The 13804-nt window shown below is 42.9% G+C and overlaps 1 protein-coding gene across 2 annotated transcripts in view; it reads left to right on the plus strand.

The window, feature by feature from the left end:
* Nucleotides 1–10746, plus strand: part of PRKAR1B (protein kinase cAMP-dependent type I regulatory subunit beta) — a 93014-nt gene extending 82268 nt beyond the window's left edge. For both annotated transcript variants that reach the window (XM_083872425.1, XM_083872426.1), the window contains exons 10-11: nt 7474–7555; nt 8261–10746. In XM_083872425.1, coding sequence (XP_083728551.1) covers nt 7474–7555; nt 8261–8433 — 255 coding nt within the window. In that variant the 3' untranslated portion in view covers nt 8434–10746. The remainder of the gene's footprint in view (nt 1–7473; nt 7556–8260) is intronic.
* The last annotated feature ends 3058 nt before the right edge of the window (nt 10747–13804 follow it).

Raw genomic sequence — 13804 nt, forward strand, 5'->3', positions numbered from 1 at the left:
AAAGGACTCAAAGAGAGTTTTCCATGGAGAATTTTCCTGATCTCTGTAATAATCTCTCTTCTTTCCTTCCTCCAGTTTACTCCAAGTTTTATTTCTTGCTCAGAAGCTGCTGCCCTTGCTGGCCACAGCTGCTCTCCCAGCCCTGGTCACAGCATTAGTTATGAGACTTTAATGACAATGTCTGCCTCAGCCTTTTGCTTGGTCTGGTTACTTCAGCATCTACAGAATGTTTTCACAAAGAAGCAGATGGTGGTAGGAGTAATTGGGCCGTAAAACAGCATTAACAGCTAAAAACGATTTTCTCCAGAAAAGATTCTGCGGGCAGGGTGAGGGAGGTTCAGCACTGTTTTTGTGTTTTCTCTCCCATACATTCACCCCTGCCCTGGCTGTAGGTGGTAGCTCTCTGCTTCCAGGAGATGAGCCCTGTCAGGTCAGTCACAAATATGAACAGTTGATGAATAACCCATTATAAAGTCACTTTTATGTTGACTCAGTGGACGTTTCCTGGCTTCAGAGAGAGTCAAGATAATGGCTAGCTTTGTAGAAAGAAAGAATCTCTAAAATGCAACATTTTTTTCCCTTTGTGACTTTTATTGCTTTGTACACTGACAAGTCTGAGGGAGGAAAACAGGGCCTTGTTGCCAATAATCCACAGCGCTTGGCACAGACGGTCTTTAAAATCTGGCACTGGGATGAATATTAATTCAGTTGTTTTCCCACAGAAGCTACTGATTAGTCAAGGCTAAGTATCCCTGAGATGATTCATTAAAACCAACATCTGGGCCCACCTTTAGTGAGCAGCTCTGCTTCTTGTCACCCCTGCAACAGGTGACTGAATGTGTAATGGAAGGAGCAACCAAAATCCCAGGACGGAGTAAAGATAAAAATGCAGAGGAGCCCCAAAGGCTGTGGTGCAATGGCTTCCCAGCCTTCTGGGCATGGAGCCAGGACAACTAGCCAAGGAGGATCACACCCCAGGCAAGGGGTTCCTCCCATGGCTTAGAGCTCTGTCCTTATTCCTCTGTCACCATCCTCTTGCTCCCAGTCTTCCCAGTCCCAGTTGGCAACTGGTGGTTTGAAGAAGTCTGGCACTGCTGTGGCACTGGGGCTGTGGTGTCCCTCTGTCTGATGATGGGGGATGATGATGACAATGATGATGAAGTCATGAGTTCCCCAATATGTGGATATGCCTCTACTGGACACCTGCGTGATCCAGGCTGACGGTAACTCTGCTGCTGTGGCTCAAGGGCAACAATTCAAAGTCAATATAGACTATAAAACATAAAGTTTTGCTCCTGTAAAGTCTTTCAACAGGAAAAGCTTGACAAAATAAAAAATCCCATTTTTTTTCTTCTTTGTGCAAAACCCATTTTATTTCACCTGAGTATTGCAGGGGTCTCCATGCACAAAGCAAATTGCAGTTGGTACAATTTCTTTTGGCTTTTCACTGTGTTTACTGGTCTCTCTCTGTCTGAATCTTGACTTCTTCCATTTAATAACAGCATTTCATTTACTTCAAGAGGAATACATAGGTGCAGCACAGGTTTAGTGCAGGCTGTGTCAAAGAAACACTGAAGGGAAAGATTGTCTGAGGTACTGCAACAGGAGGATGAACAAAACGACTGAAAAGGTCTTCCCGTGTCAGACATCTATGATTTTAAATACTGAACGATCAAGACAAAGGCATTTCCTGGTGATTAATGATGGGCTGGGTGTAGTCATGTCTGGGCCTTAACCCTGGCCTCCTGTATATCCCTAGGAAATGCCCTATGGCTTAGTTCTTTCTGCTGTTTTAAGCTGCACTTGGCTTATGATTGATTGTCGTCTTTAAAAGTACCTTAATGTTTGTGGCTATTTTGGTGACTGCTCTAGACAGCTTTGTTCCTCTCTCCTGGGTCTGGGTGTTATTTCTAAACCCATAGTCCTAAACTAATATAAACATGTCTGAATAGCAAGGAGCTGGGAGTTTAGGCATATGCAGGGCAGCTTGATGCAGGTGTGATATAAAACACACAGCAACCTGCAGGTTGTTTGATATCAGTTTTGGCTGTAGAGATGATGTCCAGGACCTCTGCCAGCTGGGCACTGACAGGTGCTTTCCATCTCTGCTAAAATTTGATGTGCTGTTGAGAATGATGACCAAAAAGATGAATGTTATATTGACAATGTAGTGATGAACACTGACAGTGTAAAAGTACTTTTGGCAGCATTGCTCTCTCAAGAAGACTGGGTGGGTATCAGGGTGCAGAGCTTGTTACTCTGACATTGCCTTTAGAGCTCCTTTGACCTTGCATTATTAATACTAACCCCATTCCCAACGGGCTGGCTTCCCAAAAGTCCCATGAAATCAGTTCAACTCCAGATGTACTGAGTCACAACCAAATTAAAAAGCTGGATGTGTAAAATGTTGCATATTTGTCCTCAAAACCTCTCAGCAGCTTATTACCTTGGGCATTGCCTTGTGCTGTATTCATAGTGAATTCTAATGGATGCAGAAAAGAACTGACTTGCTTGAGATAAGCAAAGCAAACAGGCACCACTTTTCCAGTCAGTGCAAACGTGGGGCTGCTCTGGCAGCCACTTCCCACCATCACAACTGGCTCATCAGGAGGCATAGCCAAGAAGGGAGAGCTTTCCAAACTGGACCAAGTTTGCTTGAGGTTTCACATCAGACAACTGAACTGATTTGTATGACCCTTTTCTGAAGTGGAGGGTGAAGCATTGGCTGACAGATCTCCCAGATTCACCAGGCAATCACTATTTCATAGAATCATAGAATGGTTTGGCTTGGAAGGGACCTTAAATATCAACTAGTTCCAACTCCTAGGAATTTCCAGGAAATTTGTAGCATTGTGAGCTTTTGGCTCTCCTTAAATTAAGTTAATGATTTGGAGATGCTCTAGGAAGCAGATGTGATTAAATAAGATGCAACGTTATATGATTGTAGCTGTTATAGTGTAAGAACATGGCCCAGACCATGTTTGTAGACAGGTGAATTTTATTAGCTATACCTGGGAAAATAGGCAATCTGGAGACAGACATGTGCCCGAGAGCTCTCCTCCTTTTTCTAGCTCTGCTTGTTGATCTAATAAAACATATTACTTCCACAAACCTCGTCTTGCCTGCAATTAAATGAAATCCTCCCAGAATCATACTGTGTGACAGATCTTTTAATTCATTTCAGACCTGCTGCAGCTCCATCCAGTCGCTGTGCTCTGCTGTGGGAGCAGCAGCGTTTTGTGCCACTGCACAGCCCCTTCCTCCTCCTTTTGTAGTAACTGTGCAAAGATTTAATAGCAACACATCAATGAGAGTTTGCGTGGCTGTGGAGTGAGGGGAAACTTATCTTTTGAACGTGTGAATTATGGAGTGTGTGGGTTAACAAAGTGAGAAAGAGCAAAGGTATGTTCAGAGCTGCCATTGATGGAATTAATGGCAATCACAGATGATCAGCCTGACCTTTCCATCTCTAATTCCATACACTGCACTGCCCTTTGTGCTGGGTGCTGAAGAGGAAAATAAAATAGGCTAGAAAAACTTTCTAAGCTCAAAACTAGGATAAAAATGTTGCATTTCGAGGCCATGGGGAAAAAATGTCACCTGGGCTATTTTAGAAAAAGCAGTAAGTAAAAAAAAAAAAGGAATAAAACTGGAAATATAAAGTAGTAACTTCCTGATTATGAAAATTGAGGTTATTTTCTTATAATTTTAATAACATTTTCTTTTTAATAATTATCCTTTATCCCAGATGGAGCCTCACTATATTTTTTATTGATGGCTATGTCTTTAAAAAGGGTGGTAAGACCAACAAAATCGAACAATCAATATTACTGACTTTTAAACTAAAAAGTTATTAAAACAATGCAGGGTTTCCCATCCCACCCCCTGCCCCTGGTGAAGCCCATCATGCACTGTCTGTCCCACCCAGGGGTAACACAGGCTACCACATTTTGCCTTGTGCTGCCTGGGAGTGATCCCATCTGATCCACTGAGCTGGAATAGAGGAAAAAAATACAGGATTTCAGTTTTTAGCACCATGAATCATACTTGCCCTTTGCAGCCAGGCTCTTTAGGCCAACTGCTGGCTATAGGATTCATACTTAAATATAAAAAACAGGGGTCCTGAAGCAATTAGTGCTTGTAAGTACCTTCAGGATAAGTCTTGGGAATCCCAGTGTTGATCCAGATGGGCCACACTCTAGAATGTCTCCCTCATCTATCTGTAGGGTCTGAGAGTTTAAAAGCAAAACATCTATCAAAATCTCATTACTTTGGAGACGATGGGAACTCATGGATTATAAACCTTTATTTTTTTTATATCTTAAATCATGGTGCCATATCTAAGGCATAAATTTTTGCAAAACAAACTGCTGAAGCATTTTGAAGGAGTTGAATAAACACTCCCAGCAGTGCTCCGGAGCAGTGCCAGAGGGAGCAGAGTGTGGGGTGAGGATGGCAGAGAGGTGCTGATGGCACAGTGCTTTGGGAACTCCTACTCCTGTTGTTTTTGCAACAGGATGCTCGTATTTACTCAGAGGAGAGGAGAGAAGGTTAATGCTATCAGTTTCTGGGAATACAGGCACTCCCCAGTGACTGAAAGAGAATATTCCTGGATCCCCCAAAGACCGTCATTTCACTCCCAAGTGTCTGCTAGCAGAAAGACATGCCTGTCTGCCTTCAGTTTAATATCATCACAAAGGGCTGATTTATTAAATGGTGTCAACCTTCTCAACAGCCTTCGAGCTCGTGCTCTGTAGGGTTTGCTTGGTGGTGTAGGAGGCTGAAATGGGTATCAGTGTACAAGGCAGTATTTTAAGTTGAGCAGCACTAAGCAGCCTGATCCTGCAAATCTAGGATCATGCATCTTGTTTCAGAGACTCGTCTTGCCAAGTTTTATGTGTCATTTAAGGAGAAGTCTTTCCCATAGAGAGAAAATGCATTTGGGAGTGAGAATTATGAGCCCCTGAACCCTTGTTAGATAATACCAAAACCTCCTGGGACCGGGCCCAGAGGATTTATTCAGTCCTATCATTTGGGAGAGGTGAGGGCTCCTAAAAAACAAGAAGGACAGAAAAATCAAAAACTCTATCAGAAGGATGTGACAAGTAAAATAAAATTAAAAACAGCCACAAAACTTGGGATGAGGACAAGGGTAGGAGTCAAAACAGAATTCATGACAACTTTATCAGATATATAGGTAATGAAGGACTGCATCTGTAGTATTTCATTCTGTATTACTTTATTCTGTAATACTTTATTTTGTTCTTTATTATTTTATTTCTGTTTTATTTTTGCCCCATTTTGCCTACTGTTTGCCTACAGTTGGACTCCTCCTCTACTACAGTCAGAACAGTGCTGATTCCAGAGATAAGACACACAAAGTGAAGGTGATAGAGACAGCCAATTATGAAAACATCTTTGTTTCCCGGGGTGGACAGCCTTCCCGTGAAGGTCACTCTGACAATGTTCCAGGAAGTACTTGTGGAGCTGGTGGCTGGTGCACCGAGGGGCCAAGCAGTGTAATCAGAGCTGACATCTGGGTGCTCTCTGTCAGGGCTTCAGGAAACTTGTTTTGCTCTGAGATAGACCTGCTCTCACTGGGCCACGGGAAAAGCCTATGTGACTGTTAAAACAAGAGTGGAAAAAATATGGATCTGGAATATGCATTGCTTTATCCTGCCAAGGCAAGTGTTTATTGTGGAGGCCAGACACATCTGTCCTTCTCCAGCAGATATGGTGTTTCTTGGATTAAAAAGGCTGACTGTAGTGGAACAGTGGAAGAAATTGCTTCAGAAGGCTGACTTATTGGAGTCCTATATCACATGGACCCTGTCAGAAAAATATTAGCCACAATAAAAGCTGACACTCGGGGAGATGAAAGCAATATTGCTTGATATTGTGATTACCTTTATAGCAATGTGCTGAAGGTGAGCAGTGAAGAATTGAGTCCTTTCTTCATTTGACCTGGGTGGTCACTGTGATTACTTCGGGGACTTTTTTTTGTTTTATGTAATAAAACATCTGTAATAAAAGATTTTTTTAAAAAAATTAGTTTTGGGAAAGGAACTGGTGACATGGATTTCAGGTAGCTATTTGGGTCAAGGGGTTCAGTTTTTGCCAGGCTCCAGATGGAGATGAGAGGAGGACAGGGGCTGGAAGCGACTCCGAAGCTGAATTCATCTACACTGTACAGGCAATGAGAACAGCATCAATTTACTGAGCTGCACCTGATCCAAAGGTGCAAAAAAAAAACCTGATCCAAAGTTTGGCAAGAGAGGGATCGATGTAGGCATTATTCCCTGTGTGGGGTATTTCTGGGAATGCTGCTTGTGAATGTGGGTCTGTTCTGAAAGCTGCAGCAAGTGTGAAAAACAACGCTCATCACACCATCTCTGCATTTTCATGCCCTTGCAGATTTACTGGAAGATCTTGGAAAACTGCAGTGTTGGTGAAACAATTTAGTTATATCAAGGAGAAGGATTTTTTTCTGGAAACTTGACAGAAGAAATAAAATTTACCTACTGGAGGTGTATAAGTTTCTTTTGTTAGAAGGAGACTGCAGGATATTTGCAGCCAGTGAATATTCACTGAATACTCTGCATTAGAGTGAGGTTTATTTTTTTCAGTTAAAATCAAAATATGCTAACATTTGGCCTTTCCCTATGCTTTTGGTTTGGACTCAGAAGATATTCCCATATGTTACTGTAATTTTTTTCCAGAAAACCAGATACCTTCTCTGTTCCTCTACAAAAGCTTTATGCCACAATAATTTAAGATTTCCTCCAGGTCAGAATATTTCTGCATGTAAAACCTCTTTGAAGGTTTAAATAGATTGTAAGTGAGTTTTGACATGTATTAGCACGTGTCAAGTACAGCAGTTATTAAGGGTAGTGGAGACAAGGCACATTCCATCTCTCCAGAGACTGACTCGCAGGTGTCCAGATCACTACAGGCCATGAATGGGCAGCACCCCTAAAAAAAATCCCCCTTTGTTACAACAAGCATTGGAAACTTCTTTTGCCACCCATTTCAGCAATAGGTCAGGTGAGGAATAAGCTCTGTTTGCTCTTACAAAATTGTGCCCCAAGATTATTTCTGGGAAAATTGCTTTTTTATTTCTTTCATTGTAAATCTTTTCTGTGTCTCCCTCTCCAAGGTTCTGCATCCACACAGAACATATTTGAAAGTTATATTAAAGCATACATTTACATTAAAGCATGATGTGCATTAGTTAAATAGGAGTTCCTGAGTTCTGTCCTGTTCCTGTCCTTTTTATGAACTGAATATGCCTGTGTCCAAACAATTCATAACAGACAAATTGTTTGATGGACTTTTTTAAAAATCATTTTATTCCTTTCATTCATATATCAGGAAAGAGTGTGATATGCAAAAGGAAATACTCAGGCCTGGGTACCTTTTAAATCAGAAAAGGTTTGAGCAAAGCCAGCTGACTCCTTGCCCTTCTCTTCCCAGGGCACAGCCTCTGTCCTGCAGCGCAGGTCCGACAACGAGGAGTATGTTGAAGTAGGAAGACTTGGTCCATCAGATTATTTTGGTAAGAAAATTCAGCTGGTTCAGAAAGACAGGCATGTCTGGGTCAAGTACTTATTGTCTTAATTAGTGTTCCACTCTTACATGCGAGGGGTTATGCACAGGTCAGCTGCTGCTCTCAGCGATGCTCAGAGATTTCAGGGAAGCTGAACCCATTCCTTGGTTTACACCAGTGCATCTGACAGGAGACAGATCCAGAATCAGCAAAACAGTCTGAAAGCATTTTGTTTTCAAAGGCATTTTACACACATGCATTATGCATGTGTAATGCATTTGTACTGTCAACAGAATTATGTAAAGTGTCTATCAAGAGATATATAAAGGGATGTGTTCTACAAGCAGAGCAATGGGATGGTGGAATATGCACCCTCTGAAAGAGAGGAGGGTGTGTTGTCGCAAAAGGACACAAAATAAAGGTGCTTGACTCCAGTCAGGGGGCAGTAGAAATCAGAAGGTTTATTTACAATTCATCTAGCCCTTTTATAACACGCTGTGCTAAAGGCACGTTATTGGTCCATAGGACTGACACCTCTCCCATTGGCTCAGGAACAGAAATAGCAAACAACTCCTGTTGTTATGGGAAAGGAATATTATTTACACAAGGTTGTTCTGGGAAAAAGAAAACTGTTGAAAAGTTTGCCTTGGGAAGAGCTCAGCAATTCTCAGAAAATACCGGGTGCACAGCATGTGACTGTGTTTCTGTTTCCAGGTGAGATAGCCTTGCTGCTCAACAGGCCCCGGGCAGCCACCGTGGTGGCACGTGGACCCCTCAAGTGTGTGAAGCTGGACCGGCCCCGCTTCGAGCGAGTGCTCGGCCCCTGCTCCGAGATCCTCAAGAGAAACATCCAGAGATACAACAGCTTCATTTCGCTCACCGTCTAAATGATTCCTCTGGAAAGCTGCCTTCATGTGACCCTGTGCACTTAAGATTTGCTCTGCGCAGCTCCATAGCTTTATGAAGATAAAAAAAAGAAGCGTGCATTTTATGTGTATTTTTTTCTGTTTATGTCACCTAGTGGGTGTCAGCTCAAATCTCATGTATCATGGAAGTGGATGGATAACTGTTTGGGTAAGACTAGCTTTGGGGAAGATTGGGGCTCTTTTGGGCTCTTGGCTTGCAGACAAGATTTTTACCTATTGTTGGTTCTTATTGCTTAAAACTGTGGGTTCAACTGTTTAAAACATATGAACTTCTGTTTTCTTTATTATCTTTAAAGCTGGTTTTATTCACCTTTTGTCAAGGTTCTTTGATCAAGTGATGTGAAAGGCTTCCCTGCCCATGGCAGGGAGTTGGAAGTTGATGGCCTTTCAGGTCCCTTCCAACCCAAACCAGTCTGTGATTCCATGATATCTCTCTGCCTGTCACTTCTCAAAGATTTTTCACTTGTTACAGACTGGGGGGGTTCTGAAATCCCACAGAATGTGTGGCAGTCTCATTGATGAGATATAATTTAAGGGGGAAGATTGGAGGAAGGTTTTGATCATTCCAGCAAGCCAGGGAAAAATAAAGCTTTTGAGTGATTTTGTTTTGTGGTTTAGATATAGGGGCCATATTCCTCCATGTCAAAAACCTTTTGGGGTCTGCTTTGTAGGATATGCTCAGACAAACAGCCTGCTCCAATCTTGTGGGTGAAGACGTCAAGGGACAAGGTTTTGTGAGAATTCAAATGGAGCCTTTAGGACCTAAGTTATTTGTCCTCAGCTTTTTTTAAATGAGGGTTTACATTAGAGTCCTTAGAAGTCCAATGGGGGCTTCTTTGCTGAATTAAGTTGGCTTCAAAACTCAGCAGAATGTCCTCAGCCACTTCTTTGAACATTACATGAAATGCTGAAGAAATGGTGCCAGGTGCACTTCAGGGACAAATACAGCAGCTTGTTTTTAATAAGGTCCACTTAATTAAATTCAAATGCCTTTCTTCTAGTATATGACTAAATTTTAGAATTTTTTAAAATTTTCTGAAAGCCAAATAAGTGCTTCAAAATGCTGCTTCTCCTCTAAAAGACAGGTATTGCGTAACAAAGAGCACTAGGATCCTGGAGCCCAGGTCCCTCACAGCCTTGCTGGCAGTCATTGCTGCCCTGCCTAGATATGAATGGAGCTTTTTGCAGATCTCTCAAGGCTGGGGATCTGCACAGCCCTCAAGGATGGGATCATTTGGATTATGATTTGCAAAGCTTTACCTTTGCAGGTAAACTTGTCATTGCCAGCAGCAGCACAGCACTGCCTGCCCTTCAGCTGGGCCAAAACTCCATTTCTTCTTTACAATAACATTCTTCTGAGTAAATACAAACTTTCTGTACCTTTGACATGCCAAAGGTTAAGCAGTGAAACATGGCACCAGTCTCCCTTTTGAAACTAGAGGCGTAGCTGAACTTGGCTAAATGGCTAAAATGAGTCCTACTGACACACAATTGCTTTCTTCTTTGGAATTAACAAATACTAATTGGACCTGTTCCTGTTGACTCCCACCAAGGGCTCATATTCCAGTAGCTGCCCACAGTGGTTCTCACAGAGCTAAAAAGCTTCCCAGCTTCACGCTCTTCTCATCACTTAAAGGTGCTTAATTTATTTTAGCATAATTTCAGTGGTCCTGTTGGTGTATATTCGTTGCTGCTATTTACTATGATTATGTTATGCTTCATGCACGTGTTATTAAATATGACCATTCACAGTTTCCAACCTTGCAGTTTTTATCACGTACATTTATATAGGCAGACCCCCATTCTATATTGATAGGTCAATGTATATGCATTTGGTTATTTGCTGCACTGTTTTTGTATTTTCTTGTGCAATTTTTAAAGGAAATATTTTTTAAATGTTACCAGTCACTCAAGTATGTTCTTTTACCTGTTGCATTTCTGTTGTGTTGGTAAAAAAATTGTGAGTGTTTCGCATAATATGCAGGACACATCTCTTGTCAAATACCAAGTGTTAGCCTCACTGTTTAGAAGTTACTCGAGCACACAGACACACTGCAGATTCTTTGCTTTAAACCTTTACAGCTCATGGAAAATACATTTGAATTATGGTTCTGTTATAAGCAATCTCAAGAGAAATGTAACTGTCTAACACCAGGATTCTTGTGCTTTAAGTGGAACAAAATGATATTCAGTGACATTTTGAAGATAATTGTAATATTTGCAGTGGATGATGGGACAGGATTATGGTATGAATAAAATTCTTCTACGTTATAAGTGGCCATTGTGGGTTTATTGCTAATGGAAGTCTGTGTGAGTAGATGTCATGTTCCAGTTAAAATCTGCATATCATCAAGACTTTGAGCTCTACTGAAAATAATCAGATGCAAAGGGACAAAAAATAGACCAAGATTCCCAGTGCTATATATAGTAATGGAAACCAAACTGGTTTTGTGGAGGATTAGCATGAAGGAAAAAAAAAAGTCATTTGTTTAAATGTAACCATATATGTCTATATAAAGAAACAGGGGTCCAAGGTGTCCCTGGGACCTTCCTGTTGTTGTCCAGGTGCCAGCTGTGGAACCCTCAGGACTGATGCTGAGCCTGTTGTACAGCCAGGGGGTACACCTGGGGAGAAATAAGCTCTTTCCTTCTCAAATACCAGTGCTGCTCCTTTTCCACCAGTATCACAGGCAAAGCCCATGGTCCCAACCACACCAGGGATCTGTCCCAGTCGTTCCTCTCAACTTTTGGCCACATATGGATTTTGAGAAGAGTGGCTGCCCTGGGACTGAAGCACAGCCCTGTTTTTGGCACCAGGGATGTACTGTGCTGCTGCCATGGCTTGTGTTCATGCCATGGGCTGGCCAGGAACTACACTGAGGACAAACTTCTCAGAGAAGTAGAGTCTCCAGAAGAACCACCTGTACCTCACGCATCAAGGTGCAGGCATGGGTTGAAAGACTGGAGAGTGTAACTTCTGGGTGACGAGGTGTTCTGTGTCCTGTTAGTGTCAGCCCACCTACCAGAGCTCTGGGTGGCCACTTCAGTAGGTGTGTTATGGTCCAAGTTTGGCTCCAGAGCTGGAGCTGTCACCCCAGAGCAGAGGGCAGGGCCAGTGGCTCACTCCTTGCAGCTTGTCTGTGGTGCCTGCACAGAAATCTTGGGCGGCTCCCGACATCCAAGGGCTGTCCAGCTTTCCTTTTTGGAGTGTGTTATTTTTCCCCCCTTTGCTATGATTCAGGAGGGAAGGACTGGTCTTTCCAGAGAATTACTCACATTATGCAGTAATCAGAAGTGACCACTCTCTCTGAGGTCCTTCCAGAAGGATGTTACCAGCCCACGCTCCCCAGAAAAGAGTATCTCACCACTCCTCATTGTCATTCCTTTTTCGGTTGGTTTTAATTGTGTCACAGCCATTTCAGGACTCCTGAGACAAAAGAAAATACCTTTTTTTTTAATAGAAACTAATTGCACCTCAGGTTTTTACAAGGCCATGTGGCTGACCAGGCTTTGGTGTGTGTATCACATTACTTCAGCTGGCTCAGGATTCTCACTGCTTTGTGGCACTAAAGTGGTGCTAAAATGGTGCAGAAATCATTGAGTCACATGAACCCTCTGAATCCCTCCTTGATCATCAAGCAAACATGGCCTGACACCATCTTACCTGTTCAGGTGCTGGTGGGGAACAAGAGCTGTTGGAGAACCAAGTAACCCCAGCTGGTTATTGGCTGCTGGGATGTTTTTCTTGCTGTCAGTGGTCTTCAGAAATGGAGTCACCATGAAAAGGGTGACATTTTTTCTGTTGTGAAAGTTGCACAAGGTGTGTGCATCCCATTCAGTTTTAAGTCTTAAATGGTGCATAAATCCTTTCACTGTTTGTTCTTTATGCCCATTTCTGCAGGGCGAAGAGGATATTATCCTGTATGGCACCAACACCATGATGACCTCCTCAAAGGGTAGGTGACTGAGAACCAACCAGCTTAAAGTCTCACAGCTGATATTCCAAAGACCAGTTCACTACATAGAGACCAAATTATCCCCTCTTACATTGCCAGGCATATTTTTTTTAAACTTATTTCCAATGATTTGGCAACTCTGACTGGAGTTTAAAGTGCACACGACTGCTCAGAAACTCATAAGAGCATTTCCAGCCAGAGTCACTTCTGTAGGTCCCTCTTCCCTCTTGAGAAAGAGAGCATATTTGGACATGAGCAGATGTGTAGCCTTGAAAATCTGATGTTACGGGAATACATTGGCTTGGATGCTCCTCCTCCTCCAGGGATTTCTCTGTGGGTCTTTGCTGCTCCACAGAGTTGTATCTGGGATGCAGCACTCTCACAACAAGCTGGCCTTTTCTCTCAAAACACTGCCTGGCCGAAGGAGCTGGCATCTGCAGCCATCTGGTATTTTTCTGAAAGCTGAGGATGTTTTTTGTGCTTGATCGGGCTCCAATACCAGAGTGATTCTTCTGAAGTCTAAAAATCTGGATTGAGTTTTTAGAAAAGAGGCTGCACTTTGCCTGGGCAAGGAAAGCAAAGCATGAGCGTCTCATTGGGCTGTTCTGACTCCTATCTCAGATGTACAAGGGTAACTTTTCCCTCCTGAATGTTTCAGTCCCTCCCCAGCTGTGCTTTAATTCTTGTTTTCAAGTCACTCTCTGCACAAGTATCACAGAGAGCCTCCGCAGCCCAGACCAGCTGCAGCATACTTCTCATGCTCTTGTGCATCAGCAATTTGAAGTGTGCAAGGTTCCCTTTAAAAAGTCATGAGATCTTATGGAGGAAAAAAATAATCATTTTAACCAAGAAGACTGCTCCTATTCCAGTATAAACTGCCTCCAAACGCGGAACAGTGGCGTGCCATGTTGCTGCATGGGCCAGCAGTGCTGAATGAATTGGCAGATGCTGTTCTGCTGTGTGAACTCTGGGAGCTGGGCTGTGAGAACACTGCTCCTCTGCTCACAGCTTTGGTTCAAAGCTGAGAGAGCTGTTTTGCCAAAAAAAGTGCCCCCTACCCAAGCCCCAGTGGGATAAATGGAGCCTTGTGCTGCCAAGACTCACTGGGTGCATTCACCTTACCCTCGGTGGGTGCTGACAGCCTCCACTCTTCCCAGAGCTGGCAGTTGGAAACAGGATGTATAGACTGATGATGAGGTAGGGAATTTCTCACCACTGCCTGCTGTTACTGGCGCTCTGGATGTTCATACTGCTGGCTCCAGGGAAATCAAGCCTTTCTGGGAAGTGGCTACTCCCTATCCTCTTCATACAGAAAATGTATTGTTATTATTTGAAAGCACTTTTGTATTGCCCTTAGACTACAAGCATGGCGATTG

Source organism: Zosterops lateralis, assembly GCF_965231275.1.
Source record: "Zosterops lateralis genome assembly, chromosome: 15".
NCBI classification, from domain to species: Eukaryota; Metazoa; Chordata; class Aves; order Passeriformes; family Zosteropidae; genus Zosterops; species Zosterops lateralis.